The sequence below is a fragment of the Caretta caretta genome, chromosome 1 (assembly GCF_965140235.1).
Source record: "Caretta caretta isolate rCarCar2 chromosome 1, rCarCar1.hap1, whole genome shotgun sequence".
NCBI classification, from domain to species: Eukaryota; Metazoa; Chordata; order Testudines; family Cheloniidae; genus Caretta; species Caretta caretta.
This window is the reverse complement of record NC_134206.1, coordinates 114069099-114095932: the sequence shown is the minus strand read 5'-3', so window position 1 is coordinate 114095932 and position 26834 is coordinate 114069099. Positions and strand designations below refer to the sequence as shown.

The 26834-nt window shown below is 44.5% G+C and overlaps 1 protein-coding gene across 4 annotated transcripts in view; it reads left to right on the top strand.

Moving 5' to 3' along the window:
* Positions 1–117: 117 nt before the first annotated feature.
* LIMS1 (LIM zinc finger domain containing 1) overlaps positions 118–26834 on the top strand; it is a 137759-nt gene continuing 111042 nt past the window's right edge. The window contains exons 1-2 of one of the 4 annotated variants that reach the window (XM_048856667.2): positions 118–497; positions 18351–18541. Coding sequence is in view for 2 of the 4 variants with exons in the window: in XM_048856696.2 (XP_048712653.1) it covers positions 18497–18541 (45 nt within the window). In the remaining 2 variants the exon portion in view is untranslated. Of the gene's footprint in view, positions 498–8902; positions 9057–18350; positions 18542–26834 lie in introns of those variants that run through there. The other 3 variants (XM_048856677.2, XM_048856646.2, XM_048856696.2) reach the window with 3 other exon arrangements.

The window sequence follows — 26834 nt, the reverse complement described above, 5'->3', positions numbered from 1 at the left end:
CATGGGCCGCTGCGGGCTGCCGCAACTAGCGAGCGCGCCTAAAACCCCGGGGCCGGGCCGGGCCAGCCCCGCAGCGTGCGCGCCCCTCGCCCGGGCCAGGGAGGCGGCGTCCGGCCGGCGCCGCGCGTGTGACCACGTACCCAAGGGACAGCAGCAGCCGCCCTGGCCTGCAGCACCCCCGCGCTGCCTACGGCGGGAGAGCGCCCCGGCCAGCAGCAAGCCCGGCAGCGGCGCAGCGTGGCCGATCGGCCGGCCGGCGGGCGGGGAAAGCGGGAGGGGGCGGGCACCGGGTGCGCTCCCTTCCCTGGCGGCGGAGCAGCAGCGCTGCAGGCAGCGGGCCGGGGAGCGCCATTGCTGCCTGTCCGAGCCTCCCCCCCCCCCTGCGCCTTCCTGCTCCTCCTCGCTGCGGCGCGGAACTTGCCCGGAGCAGGGCGCGAAGTTGCCTGGCGGGAGGCGGCTGCCGGGATGTTGGGGGTCGCGGCGGGAATGACCAACAGGTAAGAGCCCGTCAGCAGCGCCAGCCCACCCGGCCCCATTCATCCCTTCCGGGCCGGGCTGCGCCGGGGGCTCTGCGGCTCCCGCTCCTCGCAGGGCGGCGCTCGCTCCCCGGCCTCCCCTGTCCTCCCGGGGCTTGCGTGAGCGGTCAGGGCGCTGAGCGGGAGCCAGCCCCCCAACTTCCCCGCAGCCTCCCTGCGTGCGGCAGCGGGGCGGAGACCCCGGATCCCCGGGAGGTGCTGCAGTGGTACCCCAAGTCCTGGGGATGCGCTCCGCCGCCGGCAGCGGCCAGGCTGGGGTGCGCGCGCGTGCACGGGGGAGAGCAGCGATCCTGCAGCTGGGTCTGGCGGGCGGAGCGGAGCAGGGAAGGCAGTAGCTGGGTCTGGGCGGACTGCAGAGACCTGGGTTATTAGGCAGCCCAGTGGGGTGACCACCCCGGTGGCTGCTTCTGGGGGCTTGTTAGTCAAGTGGGAGCGACAAAGCGCCGGCGGTTGAACACCGGGCGCTGCTTCTGCACCCCTGTAAAGCTGGGCCCGGGTTGGAAGGCTTTTAGGCGGGGGTGGGGTGTGACTCAGATTCCCAGATGCAGCGTGGGACCGGCTCGCGGCGTTCCCCCTGCTGCAGGGTGTGATCTGCGCCTTGCAAAGCCTGTGGGCTCTTACAGCCAGACCCAGGCGGGGGTTAGTTTTTGTGTCAGTAGCCCCGCCCAGGCTCCCGCTCGGAGGTAACAGAACCTGCATTCTCCTTCATGCTTTCACAGTGACCCTGCGCTCAGCAGGGGCTAGCAGAAATTTCCTTCCAGCTTGTACTTGTAGAGTTTTCTAGGAATGATTGTGTTGGGGCAGTGAGTGTGGGTGGTATCCAGCCCCCATTCTCTCCCCCCCCCCCCCCGCCCATCGTACACCAAGGACTTGTCTCCATTGCAACTCCAATGTCTGCTCCAGAAATGCTTCACCAGCCCAGAAATACTGGCATATTATACTGGTAAAGCATCCTGGATGCAGCAATATCAGCAAAGCTATGTTTTGTACCCATATACTAAACTAAAGCCATGCCCGCACAAGTGGCAAAAGCACTGCGCCTGCACTAGGGACTTGGGCCAGCCCAGCTATGTTGGTCAGGGATTTGCACCTCCCTGGCGGACGGAGCTGTGCCAGCAGAAGTCCATAGGGTGCACATAACCTTACTCTGTTTGAGTTAGCCTACCTCAAATGAGAGCAGCTATCCTGCGGAGCAGCGTTGAAGCTGCACAGGGCAACTGGGTTAGCAGCTGATGAGTTATGCTAACTCGAGTTTCTAGCCTGTAGCTGCATCCCCACTGCATTACTAGCTCAATCGTTGGCAGCATCAATGCTCCTGACAGGCTGGTCATCTCAAGTTTAAAGGACAACTGAACTCAAGCTATACATTTTTGTGCGTAGACACGAGCTTAGTTAGGGGTAACACTCAAATTGCACCTTGAGTTAACACTGCAGTGAAACAAGCCCTTCCTTGTGGAAGAAGCAGAGGGTTTGGCCCCTGAGATCCAGAGGTCCTGTGTATCAGTACTGGCTCCCAGCCTCACACTCTTGAACAGCATGACTTCTGCAAAATTCATTTTGCCATGGACTCTCCTAGAGCAGCTGCTCCTGGAAACCACCATCAGGCTAGTTTAGATTAATGGTGGTGGGGAAATTTAGACTGCATGGGAATATTGGATGGTTGGGAGGGAGGGGAAAGGTGAGTAAATGCACTAAGGTGGCTTTTCCCCAAGCCCAGTCTCCTCCAACTCCCTAATGACCAAATCTAGCATGACGCCTCCATCTGGCTTGAAAGGACAAATGCAAAAATGAGGAGGTTAGTTAAACAGAAATTAAAAGGTACAGTGACTAGAGTGAAATCCGTGCAAGCTGCATGGACGCTTTTCAAAGACACCATAATAGAGGCTCAACTTAAATATATACCCCAAATTAAAAAACACAGTAAAAGAACTAAAAAAGAGCCACCGTGACTTAACAACCATGTAAAAGAAGCAGTGAGAGATAAAAAGGCGTCTTTTGAAAAGTGGAAGTCAAATCCTAGTGAGGTAAGTAGAAAGGAGCATAAACACTGCAAAATTAGATGTAAAAACGTAATAAGAAAAGCCAGAAAGGAGTTTGAAGAACAGCTAGTGAAAAACTCAAAAGGTAATAACAAAATGTTTTTTAAATACATCAGAAGCAGGAAGCCTGCTAAACAACCAGTGGGGCCCCTGGACAATCGAGATACAAAAGGAGCACTTAAAGACGATCAAGTCATTGCAGAGAAACTAAAAGAATTCTTTGCTTGTCTTCATGGCTGAGGATGTTCGGGAGATTCCCAAACCTGATCCATCCTTTTGTAGGTGACAGATCTGAGGAATTGTCACAGATTGAAGTGTCACTAGAGGAGGTTTTGGAATTAATTGAGAAACTTAACAGTAACTAGTCACCGGGACCAGATGGCATTCACCCAAGAGTTCTGAAACAACTCAAATGTGAAATTGCAGAACTATTAACTATGGTTTGTAACCTGTCCTTTAAATCAGCTTCTGTACCCAATGACTGGAAGATAGCTAATGCAACGCCAATATTTAAAAAGGGCTCCAGAGGTGATCCTGGCAATTAAAGACTGGTAAGTCTAACGTCAGTACCAGACAAATTAGTTGAAACAGTAGTAAAGAATAAAATTGTCAGACACCTAGACGAACATAAATTGTTGCGCAAAAGTCAACATGGTTTCTATAAAGAGAGATCATGTTTTACTAATCTATTAGAGTTCTTTGGGGGGATCAACAAACGTGGACAAGGGGGATCCAATGGACATAGTGTACTTAGATTTCCAGAAAGCCTTTGACAAGGTCCCTCACCAAAGGCTCTTACGTAAATTGTCATGGGATAAGAGGGAAGATCCTTTCGTGGTTTGAGAACTGATTAAAAGACAGGGAACCAAGGGTAGGAATAAATGGTAAATTTTCAGAATGGAGAGAGGTAACTAGTGGTGTTCCCCAAGGGTCAGTCCTAGGACCAATCCTATTCAACTTACTCATAAATGATCTGGAGAAAGGGGTAAACAGTGAGGTGGCAAAGTTTGCAGATGATACTAAACTGCTCAAGATAGTTAAGACCAAAGCAGACTGAAGAACTTCAAAAAGATCTCACAAAACTAAGTGATTGGGCAACAAAATGGCAAATGAAATTTAATGTGGATTTAAAGTAATGCACATTGGAAAAAATAACCCCAACTGTACATACGATATGATGGGAGCTAATTTAGCTACAACTAATGAGGAGAAAGATCTTGGAGTCATCGTGGATAGTTCTCTGAAGACGTCCACGCAGTGTGCAGCGGCAGTCAAAAAAGCAAACGAGATGTTAGGAATCATTAAAAAGGGGATAGAGAATAAGATTGAGAATATCTTATTGACCTTCTATAAATCCATTGTACGCCCACATCTTGAATACTGCGTACAGATGTGGTCCCCTCATCACAGAAAAGATATACTGTCATTAGAAAAGGTACAGAAAAGGGCAACTAAAATGATTCAGGGTTTGGAACGAGTCCCATATGAGGAGAGATTAAAGAGGCTAGGACTTTTCAGCTTGGAAAAGAGGAGACTAAGGGGGGATATGATAGAGGTCTATAAAATCATGAGTCGTGTGGAGAAAGTGAATAAGGAAAAATTTACTTGTTCCCATAATATAAAAACTAGGGGCCAGCAAATGAAATTAGTGGGCAGCAGGTTTAAAACAAATAAAAGGAAGGTCTTCACACAGCTCACAGTCAACCCGTGGAACTCCTTGCCTGAGGAGGTTGTGAAGGCTAGGACTATAACAGGGTTTAAAAGAGAACCTCAATGAATTTATCTAGTTAAGTCCATTAATGGCTATTAGCCAGGATGGGTAAGGAATGGTGTCTCTAGCCTCTGTTTGTCAGAGGGTGGAGCTGGATGGCAGGAGAGAGATCACTTGATCATTACCTGTTAGGTTCACTCCCTCTGGGGCACCTGGTGTTGGCCACTGTCAGTAGACAGGATACTGGACTGGATGGACCTTTGGTCTGACCCAGAATGGCCATTCTTATGTTCTTATGACCGAATGAAGGCAAGAAGGTAGCATTTGATGCTTTTGCACTCCCTGACCCAGATGCACCAGGTTCTTGTCCACTCTGCTCATCTGGAGGAAGGGATAATAAGGCTATATGTTTCATTTTATTTATTATTAAAGCTCTTCAAACAGGGATTTTGGTTTTGGTGGTTATTTTTTAAGGCATTGTATTTTTCCTTAAGTTCTTTCATGTATTTAAATGCTAACCCAGTCTAAACAGCTGATGTAAGCAGAATAATATTTTATGTAAACATTTTGAGTGATTCAAAAGCAGGGTGGATAAAAATCAATGATTTTTTGTAAAAAAAAAAAAAAAAAAATTGGATTTCGTAATTTTAAATCAGATTTTTTTGATAAAATGCTTTTTGAGGAAAAAACCTATCTAAAGATAGTTTTAATTAAGATACATTATAGCTCAAAGATATCTCATCATGGAATAGGGATTATAAATTCTAATTCTTCTTCGAGTGCTTGTTCATGTCCATTCCACATTAGGTGTGCGCGCTTCGTGTGCACGAGCATCGGAAATTTTTTCCCTCAGCAGCTCCAGTCGGGCCAGCAGAGCCCCCTGAGTGGCACCACTGCGCCGTGTATATATATCCCTGCCGCCCGACCCCCTCCAGTTCCTTCTTACCATTAGTGACGGCGTTGGAACAACCTCTCTCTCTTGTATGAGAGCAGTCCTTTAGCCTTTCTCTTATACATAGCTGTTATCAGTTAGTTAGCATACCTTTGTTGTGGACACTTAAGTGATTAGGTGCTTGGAGGCAAGCTACTCGGTGCAGCGGTCCCCGCACTGATGCCCGACGGCGCCAGAAGCTACAGTATCCAGGGCTCCAGCATCCCCCCAGTGTAAACTGGAGAGATCAGCGGGAGAAGGGGAGCAGGAGGACCAGCCAGAGGAGGCCAAGCAGCTGCTAACCTCCTCGTTGTCCCTGGATGAGGTGGTGGCGGGAACAGCGGTGTCCAGCCCTCCACCCATAGACCACAGATCTCACCAGGAGCTACTGTGTAGGGTCGCCCAGAACTTGGGGTAGCAGGCTGAGGAGATGGTTGAGCAGGAGGACCCCATGGTGGACATTTTGAGCCCCGAAGGTCCATCTAGAATAGCGCTCCCACTCATTAAGACCATCCAATTGAATTATAAGACTACATGGCAGACCCCGGTCTCCAGCACTCCAACAGCCAAGGGTGTGAAGCACAAGTACTTTGCCCCGTCAAAGGGCTACGAATTCTTGTTTTGCCACCCAAGTCCATGCTCTCTGGTGGTCCTGGCGGTGAACGAAAGGGAGCGCCATGGGCAACAGGCCCTGGCACCTAAGGGCCAGGAGGCAAAACGCCTGGACCTTTTTGGCAGAAAGATGTACTTGTCAGGGGTTTGCTCAGTTGAGGATTGCGAACCAGCAGGCCGTTCTCAACAGGCATAATTTTAACTCCTGGGCAGCGGTGGGGAAGTTTAAGGAGTTTACATCCCTGGTGGACGAGGGCAAGACCTCTCTCCAGGCCTCCCTGGATTCAGCAGACACGACGGTCAGAACAATCACTTCGGGGGTGGTCATGAGGCACTCGGCGTGGCTGCAGGAGTCAGGCCTGCCGCCTGAGGTCCAGAGTACAGTTCAGGACCTCCCCTTTGAAGGGTCTGGGCTCTTGTCGGACCAGACAGATGCGAGGCTGCATAGCCTCAAGGACTCGAGGGTTACACTTAAGTCGCTGGGTATGCACACCCCAGTGACACAGAGGAAGCCCTTTAAGCTGCAGCCTCCCCCTCAGCGCCAGTACCAGCCTCATCATAGGCATGAGCCGTACCATAGGCTGGGCAGGGATAACAGGCAACGGCACAATAACAACAACAATAATGCGCTGGGCCAGAACCAGGGTCAGCACAAATCCCAGCCAGGCACTAAGCCAGGCTTTTGAAGGTGCGCTTGAGGACAGCGTACCAGATCAGTCACCGGATCCATCCCCTCGTTTCCTGAACTGCCTGGCCCGTTTCTCCCGTGCGTGGTCCAGCATTACGTTGGACCGTTGGGTCTTATGCAGCGTATGGAACGGGTACTCACTGCAATTCTCTTCCCTCCCACCCCCCTTCTCCGTCCCTCTTCAGGGACCCCTCTCACGAGCATCATCTCCGAGAGAAGGAGGTTCGCTCGCTGCTGGAGGCGGGGGGGGAGGGGTGTAGAGGGCGCATGGCCTAAGGGGGAAAGGTTTCTACTCCTGGTACTTCCTCATTCCTAAGGCCAAAAAGGGGCCTTCGTCCCATTTTAGACTCGGGAGGGCTCAACAAGTTCCTGGTCAAGGCCCTGTTCCACATGGTCTCTCTGGGCAGCATCATCCCTTACCTGGATCCGGGGGATTGGTATGCTGCCCTCGACATGAAGGACGCGTACTTTCATATCGCCATCCACCCAGCTCATTGGCGGTTCCTACTCTTCACCGTGGGCCAAGAATGTTACTAGTTTGCAGTTCTCCCGTTCAGTCTAGCCGCGGCCCCATGGGCGTTCACGAAATGCGTGGCGGCCTTCTTACGGAGGCAGAGGGTCTGGGTTTACCCATATCTCGACAACTGGCTCTTGGCGGGTCGATCCAAAGCGGAAGTGCGGGGACATGTGGAGGTGGCCCTGAGAGTGTTCCGTGAGCTGGGGCTCCTGGCCAGTGTCCCCAAGTCCACTCTCGTGCCCATGCAGAGAGTGGAATTCATAGGGGCGGTCCTGGACGCGATGCAGGCCAGGGCAAGCCTTCCAGTATCCTGCTTCCGAGCTATCCAGCAAGCGGTTGCCTCCCTGCGCCAGTTTCCAACGATAATGGCCAGGTGCTGCCTGCGGCTGCTGGGCCACATGGTAGCATGCACGCATGTGGTCAGGCATGCCAGACTGAGACTCAGAACTCTGCAGGCATGGCTCGCTCGGGTGTACCGCCCAGGCAAGGACCCCCTGGACTTGGTAGTGACAGCCCCAAGGGACGTGCTGGACTCCCTGCTGTGGTGGCAGCCCCAGGCTGTAGTTTGCGAAGGCATCCCCTTTGCCGCCCCACAGCTGGACCTGACGCTGGTGATGGATGCGTCAGACCAGGGGTGGGGGGGCTCACCTAGGGGACCTCAGGACTCAGGGCTTGTGGTCCGCAGCAGAGCGGTCGCTCCATATCAATGTGAAGGAGCTCAGGGCAGTTCGTCTAGCCTGCCAGACCTTTCACACCACTCTGAGTGGTCACAGCATGACAGTTCTGACAGACAAGACTACTGCCATGTTTTTTATAAAAACAAGCAGGGTGGGGCCCGTTCCTCGCCACTCTGTCACGAGGCTCTCCTCCTCTGGGGCTTTTCTGTAGCCCATGCCATTCTCTTTGAGGTGTCATATCTCCCAGGGGTGCAAAACGAGCTGGCGGACTACCTCAGCAGGTCGTATCGCATGTACGAGTGGATGCTCAGAGCAGACGTCGTGCTTTCCCTCTTCCTCAGGTGGGGGTTTCCCCGGGTAGACCTGTTTGCCACCAGGGACAATGTCCAGTGCCTGCAGTTCTGCTCGTTCCAGGACCACAGCCCGGGCTCAGTCGCGGACGCGTTTGCGATCCCTTGGGGAGGGGGCTTGATGTATATGTTTCCCCTGCTCCCCTTGGTACACAAGGTCCTGCTCAGGTACGCAAGGACAGGGCGGCGGTGGTCCTCATTGCCCCAGCATGGCCCCGCCAGTACTGGTACACAACACTTCTGGAGCTGTCAGTGGAGGCCCTGGTAGTCCTGCTCCTACACCGTACTCACGCTCCCCAGTCCCTCCTCTCTAAACTCATGGGACGCCCGTTCGAGCCCCTTGCTACCTGCTCCCTCCTCCACCCTTCCTGGAAGGTGGCATTTCTGGTGGCCATTACCTCAGCCAGAAGGGTGTCTGAGCTGAGGGCTCTCACCTCTGAGCCACTGTATATGGTGTTTCACAAGGATAAGGTGCAGCTCCGACTGCACCCCAAGTTCCTCCCTAAGGTGGTCTCGCAATTCCATTTGGGGCAGGACATTTGTGTGCCGGTATTTTTTCCAAAACCCCATTCAGACCCGAGTCACCGCAGCCTACACACCCTGGATGTCCGTCGAGCGCTGGTGGTTCTATTTGGAGCGCACCAAACCCTTTTGTAAATCTGCGCAGCTGTTCGTGGCCGTAGCTGAGAGGATGAAAGGCCTCCCAGTGTCGGCGCAGCGGATCTCGTCTTGGATTATAAGCTGCATCCGGACGTGCTATGACCTCTCAGTTGTTCCGGCCCCAGCGGTCACGGCCCACTTGACCAGGGCGCAAGCAACTTCCACTGCTTTCCTGGCACAGGTCCCGATCCAGGAGATCTGCAGAGCAGCCACCTGGCCCTCAGTGCACACCTTCACGACCCACTACGCGGTCAACCAGCAGGCCAGAGAGGATGTGGCAGTTGGCAGAGCGGTACTCCAGTCAGTTGTTCCGTGACTCCTACCCTCCTCCAGAGGTAAGCTTGTGATTCACCTAATGTGGAATGGACGTGAATAAGCACTCGAAGAAGAAAAAACGGTTACTTACCTTCTTGTAACTGTTGTTCTTCGAGTTGTGTTCACGTCCATTCCACCATCCGCCCTCCTACCCCTCTTGTCGGAATCGCTGGCAAGAAGGAACTGGAGGGTGTCGGGCGGCAGGGGTATATATGCACGGCGCAGTGGTGCCACTCAGGGGTCCCAACGGGCGCCGCTAAGGGAAAAAGTTTCTGACCTTCTTGCACGTGACGTGCACAACTTAATGTGGAATGGACGTGAACAACACATCTCAAAGAACAAGTTACGAGAAGGTAAGTAACCATTTTTTCTATAGTATGAGACAATATATTCATGTAATGTTTAAGAAAAGTTTTGTAAATGAGTTCCAGTAGTTCATGGATCTGGGACCCAATCTTATGGGGTTCCACAGGCTTCTATATAGATTATTTAGGTTACTCTTTCTATATACCCGATCGGACTCAGTGCTCAGTCTAGAAGATACCATCAGGGATATTTAGTTTTGAAGTTCTCAAACTGTGGATTTGTGTCTCCCGAGATAACATGCTTGTTAACAGCAAAAATGTTTAAAAATAAATAATATATAGAGGTGAGAAATAAGAGACCTCAACCCTATTGTCCCTCTGCAAATTTGAGTACACAGAGTCAATCCCTTACCTCTCTCTAAAAGTGCAAAGCTTTAAAAAGTTCAATGAATAGAAGATTGTTGGGGGTGGAATAGATCTGGCCAAGGAGAAGAACTGTGGAGATAAGTGTGAGAAGGGAGGGACAGGCAGTAGAAACAAAAGTGGAACTGTTTGAGCAGTATATTCCAGTAGTCTTGAGGTCTTTTCTGAGTGTAGTCTTCATTGATTTGAGATACACCATACCATTCTCTCACTAGAAGAGAAAACCTATAATGGCAGTAAGCCATAAGAGACCCAGTTTGGGAATATTTTAATTAAGTTCCTCTACCTGTGAAGAATATATATTAAGTTTATAACAACCAACAAGAATGCACTTTTATGTAGAAATCCATGATTAAATAGAGTCTTCCTGACTAGTGATTTAAATCAAATGCACCCTGTTCAAAAGTGTTTCTATCCTTTTGTGTACATCTTCACAATTGTGACTGAAGCTGCCTATGACAGACACATGTAATGATGCAGAGCAGAAATTGAGAGAACACAGTTAGTTCTTACTAAAATAAAACTAGTAAACATGTGAAAGGAGAGCATAGAAGAACTGTTTATCATTTGAGCCCTGCAGATGTAAAATGTGACATTTTTAACTATTTAAATACCTTTGTATGGTGAGCTGGGTGTCCACACTGAGGTGAACTTTCTACCAAAAAAAAAAAAGTGTGCTTTGTCATTTTAATTCCTTCTCCCTTTGCTTGAGCATTTAATTTTTAAATCGACTTTTGTCTTTCACCATGCAGCTTCTTTGTACCATGGTATCTAGAATTGTAGTGAGGACCTAAAATAACTAGTGTAACAGCATAGATGTACCTTGCCTCTGATATAAGGAATTTAATGTTATGACTAGGCTTGGCAAACTGGTCAATTGACCGCCTATTATTTGACCAGAGTCGGACATTGTCACATATTCCAGCAAGAATGCTCTTTGTTAGGCAGTAACCAACTTTTTTGAATGCATTATTCTTTTCTTTTCTTTTCTGCATTTTTCTGAGTTAAAATAACTCAGTTATGTAACTTGTTCTTTATAATTAGGTACAAATATCTAGCTAAGCCTTTTGTTGTTGTTGTTCTAATAAATTAGTGTTTTAAAATATTTGACCATTTTTGACATTTTATTTGATATTATTTGACTGGTCAGTTGACCAGTTATTTTTGGACCGGTCAAATGCTCAACCCTACTTTATGACTTAATTCACACAAGAAAAAGGAGCATGGCTGTTTGACAAACAGTAAATGTCAAAGAAAATGGTCATTATTTGTTGAGCATGGGAATGTGTCAGTGCTGTATGTAACAGAAGATATTTATCTCTGCCCCAAGGAGCTTATAGTTTTAATAAGACAAGACAATAATTAAACAACCCCAGGTGGAGGTTCATGTTATGGGCCTATGATTTTCTGTGTAGATTTTGCAATTAGTGTAGAGTCATGCATTGGGTAAGAATTAATGTGGAGGGGTATGAAAAACTAATAAAGAATAATGAACTATTTCACTAATTACACAACAGTTTAAAGCTTCACCCACTGTAAATGTTTCTTGGAAACATATCTTCCAAATTAAATAAATTTGTAAGTCTTATGCTAATATGTCACAATCTTTCTGTGGCAGACAAAATAACGAATACGGTATGTAATCCCCAGATTGTTGGAGACCTAGAATGCTGGCAATTTAATGGATGTTGGAAATATTTAAAACATCTCACTTGCAAACTGTAAACCAACTTTAGGCTATCCCGTCTTTTTTTTTTTTTTTTTTTGTTCTTCTTCCAATCCTACTACTTGGTTCTCAGCTATTGATTACCAAACCTTGTCTCTAAGAAAACAAAGAGGTAATTTGGCTCAGTTGTTTGACTTCACTAGTGTTAACTTTTATTTATAACGAACAAAAATAACATTTTAATTTAATGGGTACAAGAGCATTCCTGCCAGTGATTGTTTCTGAAAGATACCAGACTGACAGTACTTGAAACGGAGGTTCTCTCTTTGTCCACAAAATAGATACAAGCACAGACAGCAGCAGTGCACGCCGCTGTGTCCTGCTAATGTGCCTGAGCTCTGATGTGGAGAGACTGCCTCTTCAGGTCATAGAACAGTTAAGTCCTTGGCATCTTTTCTGCTGAGACAGCCACTAAATGCTGCTCTGACACGTTCATTGGGAGATGAACTGAGACCATCAACTAGGTTGCCAAACATCCAGAGAGCAGTAATGAATTTTGAGGCAAACTCAGCTTGGAGTCCGCACTTGCAGAAACTTGTTGAAATGAACTAGATAAAACGCTCCTGTAGAAGTCCGTGCAATTCTTGGCAGCTCATAAGTCATCTGGGAGGAAGTTTCTGCAGCCTAAAACAAACAAAGTGTGTCCCTCTGGGATGTATGGGTAGCTGGTGCGGCACAAGAAGTGGATGGTGTTGGGCAAAAAGGTGGTGTGGCCAGGGGATGTGCTGATTTAGTACATCCCCATGGCAGCTTCTGCTAGCAGGGCTCCTGTGGGGCACTGACTGCAATTCTAGCAGTTCTTCACTGGTAGAAACTGCCAGGCCTGCCCTTCCTTGGAGTGAATCCCTCCTGTGACTGCAGGAGAGGGTCTGAATCTGGCACTTAGGTCTTGTCTGCACTGCCACTTTGCAGCACTGCAAGTGTCTCGCTCAGAGGTGTGAAAAAACACCCCCCTGAACGCTGCAAGTTTCAGTGTTGTAAAGAAGCAGTGTAGACAGTGCACCAGCACTGGGAGCTGCTTCCCTTGTGGAGGTAGTTTTCTTACAGCGCTGGGAGAGCTCTTTCCCAGTGCTGTTGCCGTGACTACACAGCCCCTTTAAAGACAGTGAAGACCTACCTATAGTCACTACTAACATGTTTTGACTATGAACTAGTAACCAGAAGTGACTGATCACCTGAACTGGCCAGTCCCCTTCTTTGTGGCTTTCTCCCCTTAAAAGTAGAATATTGAAAAGAAGAAACCCTTGTCTGCTACAGTAGCATTTTGAGAGGATGTCTTTCTGGCATCAGTAACTGTGTGAGGGTTGTGGAGCTGCCACATACCAATCTATGAAAATGAGATGAATATTGTAGGTGACCTGGTCAGTGAGGAAAAGTTTTTGTCTAATTGTGGAGGGTTATCAGAATTTCCTATATGAAAATATTTGATCTAACTTGATAGGGGGCAGTGAGAAGAACAAACAGGGAAGAGACACAGTGACTTTCCAGAAAAAAAATCTAGGTATACGCTTGGAAAAACAATGGAGCAGGCTTCAAAGACCCTGTCTCCTGTTGTAAGCTGTGTTTTGCCAGAGTGGGGAGTTGCTAGATCAAAGGGCTATATACAGTTAAACTGTATTGATTCCTTGGGAAAGTGTATGTGTGGAGAGGGAGTTTCCATAAGTTGCCTAGAGAGTGTTAGTGAACTCTGACAGGCTGACAGCGAGGCTGTAACAAAGAGTCTATAGGGAATTAGTCCTTCCAGGGTCTCCATATGGAAGATGGTTATGCAACCTACATGCATGCCTGTTTACCAGGTGTTTGATTGCTTTTAAGATCTATTTTTTCTGAAATGTTCTAAATAAATGATACTGTGCTTTAAGGAAGATGTTTAGTCACTGATTACCACTGACATTATCCTGGAGGGAACAGACTAGTAGGGTATGGATATAAGTCAGACTTGTTGGAGTAAATTGTGGTTGATACACAGGGGACTGCAACCCAGGGCTCACTTTAAGAGTGGGAGAGTCACAGGATTCTATGCCAAGAGACTGCACAAGGAGGGGTCAGAGGTGCTGTTTGCTTGGTAACCGCAACAGTACTGTGTCGTGATTTTCATTCTAGGCCTAATAGTGACCATTTCTTGCTTGTCATGGTCACAAATCAAAGTAGTGGGTTTTGTTGTTTTTTTAAAAAAATGTACTTGTATTATAATCTGGATCAAAAGAAACTTGAATTTTATGCCTGCACTTCAGATGGAGAGCAAGTCGTGTGTCTATAGAAAGAGCTAGGTAACTGATTTTGTACAGTTTTTTGACAAAGGTGTTCTTATGCTTATGTAAAATTAAAAATAGTCATCCTGGTGTACTGTTATTGACAGAGTAGGAGTTTCTGCTGGGACTGTGGCAGTAAATTGCAAGCTAGCATTTCACAACTGCTTAATGAAAATATGATTTTTCAGTCAATTTACCTTGTGCTTATAGTGCCCAGTTCAAAAAAGTTTTTCTCATACTGATATTTACAGGCAAACATACAAGTAAAATATTGAGCAAAGAAAATGGATCTATATCCAGAGAATTTTAATAAGTTTGAAAAGTCAGCCTAGACTCACTCCTTTTTAACTTTTTAACTTTTTTTTAACTTTTTAACAATTCTGATTGTTAGAGTGGATGATAAAGCTGCAGACTTCTGGGCTTTATAGCATTAGTGACTGTTGTGCATGCAGTGGTTAGGGCCTCCGTAAATCAGAAGCTGTATATAGTACTGGAATTAAATCATATTGTAACCTCCAGATTCTTTTTTTCTCATTTAAAGGCACACAACATACTCTGCATAGCTTGCATGGTTAACAAATTCTTTTTTTTCAAGTTGTAGTAAAATATTAATGTCAAAGCACTTACAGCAAGCTTTTTAGTGTTTTCTGTTGTGGTTTTATGCTGTGTGTGTCATTCTGGAAATTCTGATTCCTCTGCATTTTTGTTCTGTTCCAAATTATAATTTTAAGACTCCCCACCCACTGTAATGCAGCCTGCATTATTCTTGTCTATACCAGGATTTATTAAATACTGCTAATATTGTCAAAGTTAAAAATAGGGCTTTTCTAAATGGAGGAAGTGGTTCATCTTTAGGGCCTGTCCACCATGACAAGTTCTGATGAAAGGCCAAATCAAAAGAAGGCTCTGATCTGTTATGTTTTGTTAAAAGCAGTAGTATATTACATACAAAATCTAGAGATTGAAGAATCAGACAACTGACACTATATATATATGTGGCATATAACCTTTAAAATTTAAGGCATAAAACAAGCCTTAGATTAAGCAGCAACTTTTACTGTGGAGAGATTACCATCATCGTCTGTTTATGGAGTTTCTTGTTCTTTTCTCTGAAGCTCTTTCAGTGACCAGGCACCAGATTATTCGATGTACCATTGATCTGATCTGGTGTAGCATTTCTCATGTTCCTAGACTTAAGAGTGCAGCAAGGTAAACTAACTTCACTATGTTTTCGAAGTTTCTGCTGTTTTTAAATCAGATATTTTTGCTGTCTGGCAAGAACGCTGAAAACCTGGGAGACGTAGGGAGTTGCTTTCCAATATTGCCAACACCAAGGCAATTGTGAGTTTGGTTTAAAAATAACAGGATTATTTTTTAAAATACACTTTGGATTCTTTTTATTTGCCTCCTTGTTTTGGAGCCCTTACAGTGTATTCATGTCAAGTTTCCATGTCTTTTTCCACAGCCACGTAGGCTAGTAACTCCCTTTTTAAACTGAAAGCTGAGATTCTCATACAGTCCATTTATTCCAGCAGCTGGGCAGGAAAAACACCAAATATTGTAACGCTTATCATGGCAAAACCTCAAAAGTTGGCAACACTGTTTCTCATTTGGAGTTCCTTCGCGGATGTATTCTGCCCTCACTCTGTGTGCATAACTCGCATTGCCATTAATGTGTTTTCTGCATATAATCAGAAAAGTAATCCTCCAATTGAGCTCCACTGCTGCCCAAAGGTTTGAAACACCTTGAAAATACTGTGCAATTTTTAATTGGCTGTAAAAGACTCTCCATGAAGAGATTGTGCAGCTGGTCTTAGTTAACTCTGACACCTGTTACACACCACAGTTAGTTCATTTTTTTCATCAGCTGGAGAACATTGGGAGACAAATGATACCAGAAAAATGATGATAGCCTGTGCAGTGACAAAATGTTTTGAAGCAAAGGTCTTGTCTTCACTGGCACTTTACAGCGCTGCAACTTTCTTGCTCGGGGTGTAAAAAAACACCCCCCTGAGCACAGCAAGTTTCAGGGCTGTAAAGCACCAGAGTAGACAGTGCACCAGCACTGGGAGCCACACCCCCCGTGTCGGGAGCCGCGCTCCTCACGGAGGTGGGTTTTTTTAGAGCTCCCGGCGCTGTGCCAGAACCACATGAGGCACGTTAAAGCGCTGACGCAGCAGCACTTTGGCATTGCCAGTGTAAACTGGCCCAAAGTGACCGTGCTTTCTGTAGTCTCAGAACAGAAATTTGGTGTGTCATTAACGCATGTTTAAATGGTGCGTATTTGAGCATTATAGAAGTGCCTGATAACAGCTCCACCGTTCGAGCTATGTTCTAAAATGGGCTTAAATTGTGGCGTAAGTTCCTTTTTGTTTCTGGATAAAATGGTACACAGGGTCAGATTTTTTATGTTCTTTGAATTTTGGGTGTAGAATGTTCGGTTTCTCTTTATTAGTTTTTAAGAGGAAATCTTTGAATTTGGGTGCTGGCTGAAATTTGTCCATGGAATTCCTACTTTTCATCGTTGACTGATATCTCTTAAATAAACATGGACTGTCTTTAAAAAAAAATTAAGTAGGGAGGTGGGTCCTAAGTAGATCTGGCACAGTGGGCAGCTTCTGTTTTATTTAAACGTTGGATTTAGGGTCATTTTAGTGTTTTTTCATATTAGAACTGTAAGTTTTTAAGCACTGTGCACACAAGCCTGAATGATGGGTGGGCTGTGTCGTGTCTCCTCCCCCCCCCCCCCCCCCCCGCGTGCCTCCTTCCCAATTCCAGGAGTTCCAGGGGCTGCTTCCTAAAACAGTGGGGGAATGGCTGGGGGCACTGGGGATGGTGTTCATGGTTGGTGCTGTGGATGGGAAGCTGCTGTGTAATAATCTGAGAACTTTGAGGAGATGTAATAATTTTATGAACACTACATGTGACCTGGCCAGGGAGGAGAAGTTATTGTATGTTGGGCTATAAGACTTTCCTGTATGAATGTGATTGCTCTAGTTTAGTAAGGGCGGTAAGAAAAACACAATAGTTATAGATAAGCAACTCTCAGCAAACATTGGGGGCAATTACAAGACAATGGCATACTTCCAGGCCCCAGGTCATAGTGACACAGCTGTTCAGCCAGTGCTGGGAAGGAAGAGATGAAAAGAACACTAAACAGTTAAAAACCCTTCTCAGGAGAGGAGGGGAGGTCAGTCGTCCTGGGCTATCAGGAGGACTGGCTCACACACACACACAGGCTGTGTGGAGGATGGCATATGTATGGACTGCTGTCTTTTTCAGGTCTGTTTTCTCTGAAATCTCTAATTTAATTATACTTTGCTTTAAAAGGGCCATGTGGCTACTGGATACTGCTGTCCTTTCCCCCTAGAGAGAACAGAACTGCAAGCACTGAAGATAACTCAGTCCTGCAGAGGTAGTCATGGTTGATACACAGGGGACTGCAGTCCAAGGCCCTGTCTGAGAGTGGGAGAATCACCTGATTCTACCATGAGGCAGGTGATAGCCTGAGGTCTGAGACACTGGCAGACAGAAAAACACTGGTGCAAAATAGGGATGTAAATAGTGTTTTACAAAAGTAACCATTTAAGCTATTAAAATTGTATCGGTTAAACATTTAAGCGTTAACGAGTTCACAACGTAGGAGTGGGAACTATGGGTGCAGAGGGTGCTGCAACACCCCCACATTTTACTCGGGTCCCAGCTGCCGGCCCTGCGCCCGGGGCCCCCTGTTTGTGTAAAACGTGGGGGTGCTGCAGCACCCCTAGTTCCCACACCTATGATGTCAGTTCCATATCAGTGGTCCTGACTCCTAACAATGCGGAACCTAGTTCTACATACACTATGAAATACTGTTGCTGCGGCATTTTTAATGTGCACATTAGGCATTTAAATGTTAACCAAATATATTCCCGGTAAGACTGATGCTTATCAGTTAACTGGTTAACGTTTTACATCCCTAGTGCAAAATGGAACAATATTGTTAATTGACAGATAGTAATAGCAGGTGGGAGAATGGAGGTATTGTTGTTGCTGTGGTTGAGACTGTAGTGGAATTCAGCTGCCATATGTGTGTGCTTTTCAAGGCATCTTGGGTGTGGGGATAGCTGTTATAAACTAATGGACAAACTTTGGACACCCCTGAGCTGAGTGAGACCAATTGATTATTATGCATACTGTATGGAAAGATTTGCCTTTTTGCAAGTTCAGAACTGATTGTGCAAAGTGGCCACTGCTTACAAAATCTATAATTTTGGTAAATATCCTGTTGCAGGAGAACATGTATAAATAGCTGCATGTTTAGGAGTATGCAAGGTATGAAACCTGACAGATTAAAGCTATAAGTTTCTTAACTTTTTTTTATAGAGGAAGTATGTGGAATAAGCGTATAGTTTCTGGTGGGAGAGAGGTCTTCCTTAAGATATCTGAAAAGACCCAGGTTACAACAAGAGCAGAGTTGTACACAAAAGTGTGCTTTTGCGCTGCGGTGAATTTGAAATAAGAACACCTACACACAAAGCATTTTTGTCAACCTAGAGATTTGTTTGTATATTTTGCTTGCTTTGTTAAAGATATGTTTGAATAAGATCTTTCTCCATCCCATTCCAGCTTCTCCTTCTGCCTGGTCTTGCAGTGAAGTTACTCCTGTATGGACTTCATCACTCTGTTGCCACAGACCTAATTTTAACAAATTCAGCTTTATGACTTCGTTGCAGGATCCAAGAGGAGGAGAGCCTCATTTATCATAATCCTAAATGGCTTATAATTACAAGGGGCACAGAAAACAGAAACACGTCAATGTATGTTAGTTTATTGTTGTTATTGGAACTTTAACGAGTATGTGTCTCTTGAATGTGTCTGGTGGGAAATGTTGATGGTATATATCTTCATTCAGTGGCTTCAGATTTTTGCATTACATTGAGGAATCAAATGCTGTTCATATTAGCATATTGTTTATTTTTGTGGCATTGTGTATGGTGCATTATTGATGGTAATATTCCTGTGAAACTTAAACCACATAAGGAAAAACTGGGTGGTGGGTTACTACATTCTATGAAAATACATTTGTGCTGTGTCTCTTGCTCTTGTGAAATGCTGAATTTCAGAGACATTGTAGACAGTATTGTAGCAAAGGATATTGTAACGGGGGTTTGCAGTAGACTTCATGGGAGCTGGACTAATCTGTCAAGTGAGTATATTCATGATGAGTTCCTGTGCTACTTTTAAATACTCCAGAGAATATGTAGAGAGAGACACATTTTCAGCTGTAAACATTCCTGAAAACGTGATTGAACTCAGACTTTTAAAAAATTATTGTATATTTACAAGTATATGCAGTTTATTTCTATCACAAGATACAGCCAATATTATAATTATGTTAAAAGTAGATTGAATGGGATAATGTCAAAACTGCCATTCAAAAATCTTTCAGGAGTACTTGTGGCACCTTAGAGACTAACAAATTTATTTGAGCATAAGCTTTCGTGGGCTAAAACCCACTTCATCAGATGCATGCAGTGGAGAATACAGTAGGAAGATATATATACACACAGAGAACATGAAACAATGGATGTTACCATACACACTATAACAAAAGTGATCAGTTAAGATAAGCTATTACCAGCAGGAGGAGAAAGGAAAAAAACCAAAAAGCCTTTTGTAGTGATAATAAAGATGGGCCATTTCCAGCAGTTGACAAGAACGTGTGAGGAACAGTTGGGGGGGGGGGGGGAACATGGGGAAATAGTTTTACTTTGTGTAATGACGCATCCATTCCCAGTCTTTATTCAAGCCTAATTTAATGGTGTCCAGTTTGCAAATTAATTACAATCCAGCAGTCTATCGTTGGAGTCAGTTTTTAAAGTTTTTTTGTTGTAATATTGCGACCTTTAGGTCTGTAATCGAGTGACCAGAGAGATTGAAGTGTTCTCTGACTGGTTTTTGAATGTAATAATTCTTGACATCTGATTTGTGTCCATTTATTCTTTTACGTAAATACTCACCAGCAACCACACCACACACAACAAAAACACTAACCCAGGAACCTATCCTTGCAACAAAGCCCGTTGCCAACTGTGTCCACATATCTATTCAGGAGACACCATCATAGGGCCTAATCACATCAGCCACACTATCAGAGGCTCGTTCACCTGCACATCTACCAATATGATATATGCCATCATGTGCCAGCAATGCCCCTCTGCCATGTACATTGGCCAAACCAGACAGTCTCTACGTAAAAGAATAAATGGACCCTAACCAGTAGGCCATCCTACCTCTCGTTAGAGACTGAACGTGGGTCTCTGGCACAGAAGGCAAAATAACTGTGTTCCGTGTGGGGATGAAAACTCTTGAGAGCCTTCAGATTGAGTTTTCCATGTGTGGCTCCAAGTCTAATTCATTCTAGGGATTCTCAGACTTCATTTAGAAGGACCCCCTTCTGACAACAAAAATTACTACATGACCCCAGGAAGGGAGACCGAAGCCTGAGCCTGCCCCAACTCCTGCTGCCCTGGGTGGTGGGGTGGGGTTGGGGGCAAAGTCGAAGTCCAGTGGCTTCTGCCCCAGGCAGGAGGCCTGTAACCTGAGCCTTGCCACCCAGGGCTGAAGGCCTCAGGCTTTGGGGTCCCACTTTGGGGTCCCAACCCACAGTTTGAGAACCACTGTAAATTATGCTTCTGATGTGGAACCTATTAGCCATGAAATACTTGGATTGTATCCTAGCTTTCTGGGGTAAGAGTTTCTTTCATCTTTTCTAGTCAGCAGGTTATAGCAGTCTTGAAGAGAGTTGCGTATTCATGTGGTTATATACTATAATTCTTTAAGTACCGGCTGTAATTTACAAAACTAAGCACTTCCTAGTACTATAATATGTCTTGTTGTCCGTTCACATCCTTGTTAGCCATGTGCCAAAGTAGAAACAGCTTCGGTAATTACTGCAAAGAATGGTTTGTTGTTTTAAAATATCCCTAAACAAATGTGAAGAACATTATTGTAATGTTGTGAGTGATTTCTTGTTAGTTGAAAGTATGAAGATATATTCTTTAGTCTAAACTGCTCAATTTAATAAAAAAGTGAAATGTACTGGATCAAATTCACCTCAGGGTAACTTCACTGAAGTCAGCCAAATGAAATTAAGGCTGGATCTTGCCCATAGTGTGTCATTTTTAACAGTTATTAGTTTTGCTCTTTGCTCTTCTTATTAAGAGTCCAACTCCCATGAAATCACCAACTAGATTACACCATTTTGCTCCCTAGGTCCAGGCACAAAGGAGAAAGTTTCATATTTGGAGTCAGGATGTCAAGTTTCAAAATTAGTTAGATGTCCCACATTGTAGCACAAATGTTGGCTCGTCAGTGTGATAGCATTTAATTGAAGTATGCAGTGCTGGAGAATATATAGTGAATGCATTTGCAATTAGACAACAAAAATGAACTGTAAAATACTTCTAGTGACTAACACATGGAGCATAAACAAAGTTCAGAGTTTCACAATCTTAGTGTAAAACAAATGAAAAAAGGCATACTTTGAGTATTGCCAAGTCAGAAAATGAAGCATTAACTCCACTAACAGGGTATTTGTGCCTAAGTAAGTGGCTCGAGCACATGATCTGGGAGTTTAGGAACATCTGTATCATAGCTGACAGTTGTGAAAAATAGTCAGTGAGTGTCAGCGATGAGCACTACACTAAATAGTATCTGCAGGACCATGCCTCTTAGGGTACATATACATTAAATAGTCTACGCTACAGACTTGGGTTTGCACTATGGCGCTAAATATAGCTATGTAGGCATTGCAGCTTGGGCTGGAGCTCAGGCTCTGAAGCACACCCGCCTCCCTGAGCTTCAGAACCTGAACTCCAGCCTGAGCCGCAACATCTACACTGCTGCTTTTAGCATCCTAGGAAGAGTCTGAGTCTGTAGACCTGGGCTCTGAGACTTGCTGCCATGGGTTTTAAAACACATTGGCGATGTACCCTAAGCCCCAATCTTGCCTTCAGAGCTATACAGACAAACATTTTGTTCAGGCAGAGCCCCATTGTAATCACAAAACTCTTTGCACTGATTTGAGGGTCGGTCTGCATAGATCTGATCACTCGACTAGGGCCTTAGTTTATAAAACATATTGAAGAAGAAAGTTGCTATGTATTAAAGTTATTAATTACACCCCTGTTGCTTAATGCTGGTTAAGGATTTGATGTTTGCATTTTAAAAAGACTCTGTAGTCAATCCAATATAAAAGGAAATAATTTCAGTTCCTTATGACTCTGGTGTAATTGAATCTCAATTACAAAAGTGCATTGAAGAAATCAGTATTTTTATCATTACCATACAGTGTTTCCCAGTTTACCAGTTTTACCTTAAACCACCTCTCCTGTATAACACACAGCACTGGTAATAAAATAAAAGAAGGTTTAATTAAGAAAGGGGAGAGATTCTAGTAGAAAGAAAAAAGAGTGATGGAAACGAATGGTTACAACATAAACCAAAATTATAAAATGCGACCTTGGGTCTACACTTATCAGTAGCTACCTTTCCTGTCTAATAAAGTATGTTTCTCCACTTATCCCCCTTCAAAGGTCAGTCTGTTGCAGAGCTGGCTGGCTTCACAGGAACCAGGATCCAATTTTCATGAGAACACTCGCTCCTCAAGATGTCTTCTCATTAAAAAGAAACTGTCTTTCCCCAGCCTTTGATATACTGAAACAGTGATTTGTCTTTATTCATAGGCAGGGTGACAGTCTGTTGTAATGTTCCTTTTTTACCTCCACATGGTTTCAGTTGTTTCTGATAGTTTTAAAGTTAATTTAAAGTTTAGGGATGGAGCATAGTAGACCACTGAGCCTTGCATTACATCACCAGCTAACCAGAGTGTGCTGAAAACTCCCTCCTGTTTGAATTGGCCATCACTAAGGCTTGGTCACACTACAGACTTGTCATACTGCTATAACTACATTGCTCAGAGGTGCGGAAATTCCACACCCCTGAGCGATTCAGTTATACTGACTGAACTCCTGATGTAAACAGCACTATGTCAATGGAAGGACTTCTCCCGTTGATACAGCTACCACCTCTGGAGGAAGTGGAGTACCTATGCGCCGATGGGAGAAGCTCTCCTATCAGCATAGATCGCATCTTCGCTAAGCGCTACAGCTGCATGGATGGATGTGTAGACAAGCGCTGAGACGTTATCCGCTGTTGGCCTACTTTTACTCCATATCCACCAAGCATATTTTCAATGTAATTACATTATTCCTTAAATATAACCCATACATACCTCTTGCAATGATTAGGAATCTTGACAAATTACGACCTTTCTGTAGATTTCTTACATGTTACCCTTTATGGGCAGATAACCTGCAAGACATGTTTGGTGTAGTGAGTTTGTCAAGTCTGAGAGGAGTCACTTGCAAAAAATAGAGGACCATTTGCCAAAGAGCCTCTGTCACAATCTTTGCATAATTTTTCGTTCTGTAATAAGGAAACCGATCTTTCTAAAACAATGTTACAATTTTTGAAACATGCAGAGATTTTTAAAGTAAATTGCTGTTGCTAGCATAATTATTTTAATGGTTGAAAATTATGGCTGCTAGTTGGCAGGATGGATTGTCCATTCACTGTAACAAGCTTTGTGGCACTATAATTTTGGGCTGAAATAGGTGTCGAAAACTGCTTCTAGTCAATTGTTATCTAGAAACTGTAGCTGTGTTTTCTGAACTCAAAACTCCCTCTGCTAGGCAATTTCATGGTATCTTCTTCAAACTGAAATACAAAGTCCTTCTACCCATGTTTAAATAATGATACATTTGTGACACACACTAAATGAAATCTAGGAAGTTCAAAATATAAGTTGTACTTTGTAGCAAAAAGAGTACCACATATGCATGAATTAAGATTGGAATTTCATGATCTGTTGTATATTTTCTGCCCTTAATCAATTTTTTATGTATAAAGGTACAGCTTTTTCTTACAGAATTGAAGGGAAGCTTATCACGGTTTATTCTATTCCCTAAAAGAGCAAATATTCTCTAATGGCTCAAGTCTGTCCAACCATTTTTGCGCTATCTGTGCAAATGTTATACCAATAAAATAAAATAAAAACCAGCAGGAGCTTATTCAAGGGGAAAAGGCAAAATACCACATTTACTGTGAATACAGAAAGAATCATAGTAAGCAGTTAGTTATAGCTATAACATTCCATTCAATTTCATATTTATTCACACATTCATTCATACACACACACAGGTTCTGCAAGGTTGTTATCATAGTTACCAGCCTTAGAGTTGCTCATGCCAAGCCACTGGCCAGGTGGCCTGGACATGAGGAGGGAGCAGGGCCTTGTCAGATGCTCATCTGATGCTCCTGGAAGTTGGTTTGCAGAATCAGACCCCAAAGTTCTCATTTTCTAGAGTCCATTTTTATAGGAATTTCTTCCTATGCCAGTCTATGGGAATTGCTTCATCATACTGTTGCTGAATCAATCAGCAGATGTCACATTCCTGATGGCTCTGTGCTGCCAGATGTTATCTTGTTCTTTGGTTCTCCCATTCTTGAGGCTGTTGGGTGGATTCCAGTCTGCCCTCCGGCGTCCTCTGGTTATTTCCACTTGACGCCTTCTTCAGCCGATGGACACTGGATTCTTAGGCTGGCACCTCTCTGATCATTCAGTTATTATCCACACAAAGCATCCATCCACATAAATCCTCTATCTCTATTTTAATCACAATTGTTAACAAAGCGAGATGAATACAACAAAAGGGCGGGGAGTCTCTGGGTGCTGTTTCTATTGTTACAGAGTATTGCTTTGAGTCTCTCTCTGTGTGAGTAGTTGTTGTTACAAAGAATTGCTTTGAGAGCAGACTCTGTCTTAGAGTGTACTAACACAATTAGCAGCTTGCAGATTTCACACATAGAGGGAGAGAAACAGTACCAAAACCCAAGAGACCTCTTAATTAGTAATACCCTGGAATTTAAACTATGGGGAATCAAACTCATTTGTGATTTTAATACAGAACTTCTTTAATGTGATCCAACACTAACAAACAAAAATGTATGTTTTAACAGGCACATCTCTAAAAAATGACTTTTTGCTATTTTTCCTTTTGAAAATATAGGCTCTAGTATACAGGCCACACTGTTAACTAGTGGCCTTAAAATAGAAATATATATGAGGAAAAAAGCATAAAATAGTATTTGAAATCAAGCCGCTTTTGTTCACTCATTGGTTTTAAACAACCTAACTGCGGATCATTTGCAGTAAGCTGACCAGAATGCTACTGCTTGCTCCTTAGTTGAGTTCATTCTGTGGAGCCCCTTTCTCAGTCACACCTTCGAGGGTACATCTTCACTGCAGAGTTAGCCTGGACTTGTCTCACCAAGCATCCCTACTGCACAGTCCTGTCCGTGTCAGACCCATGCAGCTGCAATGCTGCTGTACGATGGGTTTCTGGCAGGCTATCCCATGGTTCTTAGTGGTGCATTAAACTGGGCTGCTCTATGAAGTCATTCGCAGGATGTTCTCCCCCATCTTTCTGTCTCGCCTAGCATGGAGCTGCTGTCTGGCAATAATGATACAAGAATAGTACTTTATGTAAATAACTTCCAAATGGAGCTATTCATTATTAATGCAGACAGCTCTGAAGGAGAAAGTGAACAGCATTTGGCAGCAAGGGCTTCTAACGAGAATGCAGGCTGAATTCCATAATGACAAACCACCAAGTGATTCGTGGCACCCTCAGATGACTTTTCTGCCTCTGCGTTTCCTTGTGTCCACCACTCATAAAATTGTCATTTGGGGCATGCTCCCCAAAATGATGGGTCTTACTGACCTCACACCACAGCTTTACCAGAAGACTGGCATTAGTTTTTGGCCAACTGGCAGCATGATAGGAGGATTTCTTTGGTAGTGTCTCTGTTCGAATGCAGTGGAAGCACAGCAGGAACGGAACAAGCAAATGTGAGGTTAAAATGCTGGGTCAGTGTAGGTGATTTAAAGGAGGAGATAGACAAGAAATATAACTCAGGAAAACTTGTGGGATAGCATAGGAGGAGTAATAGCACCTGGGCTTGATTAGCCTGCATCCTGACTGCAGTGTAGGTGGGTTGCCAGTCCAGGTTGAAGTGAAATCTGAGCTCAAGCCTATACCTTTGGCTGTGCCAACTACCCTGGCTTAATGTACCCTCAAGCCTGAGTTAGAGGCTTTTTTTGTGTAGATTGAAGGAGGATGGGGCAGCCAACACCTGGGGTAAATCTGTAGTGAATGTATTCTGGAATGTGAGTTTGGGAACTTAATGGAAATATAGACCAACGCTGCTCAAGTTCTTTCTAGCAGGTTAGGAGTACATTTCCTGCGAGATAATTTATTAGATAAAATTGCCCCCAAAATTAAAATTGAAACACTTGTATCCCAGTGCTCATAGTGATTCAGATAACCAGGGCAGATAATTAAGGACAGAATTTTAATGACTAATAAACCTCTACCAGTGAATTTACTGATACGCATGTGGCAGAGACCAGGTGGGGTGGAGAGGCATAGGGAAGCATGGCAAAGTCATTTTAAAAAATAACTTGCAAAGGTCTTTGTTTTTAATTCTTCATGATGATGTATACAGGCCTGAATGGTGAATCTGGTTTTTATGAATGTTTTCCCCTGCTTGTTTGTTTTTCTTTAGAAAGGTGAGGAATTTGCTCTCCCCTGGAATGCCTTGGGGATGTTTGCTATGAACTCTTGACAGCTTAGTTGAAGAGGTGAATGTCTTAAATGTTTAATGTCAAAGTTTCCTTTATCCAAAATGTTAATTAATCCTTGAGAAAGATAAGGCCTACAAACACAGTTGTACAGATACCACTGAAGATGTTAATTTTATGTGTGTTCAGCCTACATTTTAAAATTTACAGGAACAAGTTGTACGGATGTAAACACATTTGTTGCACCACTGTGTGTAGATGAGCCTTGAAAGTTTTAACAGTTGAGAGAAAAAATACCTTCCCCTCTCAGCTGTGCAACGTGTACTGTCTCAGCTCCCGTGAGGCTGTTATAGTACTAGTTTTCCGGTCAAATTAGAGCCTTCCAGTCTAGACAGGATCTGAAT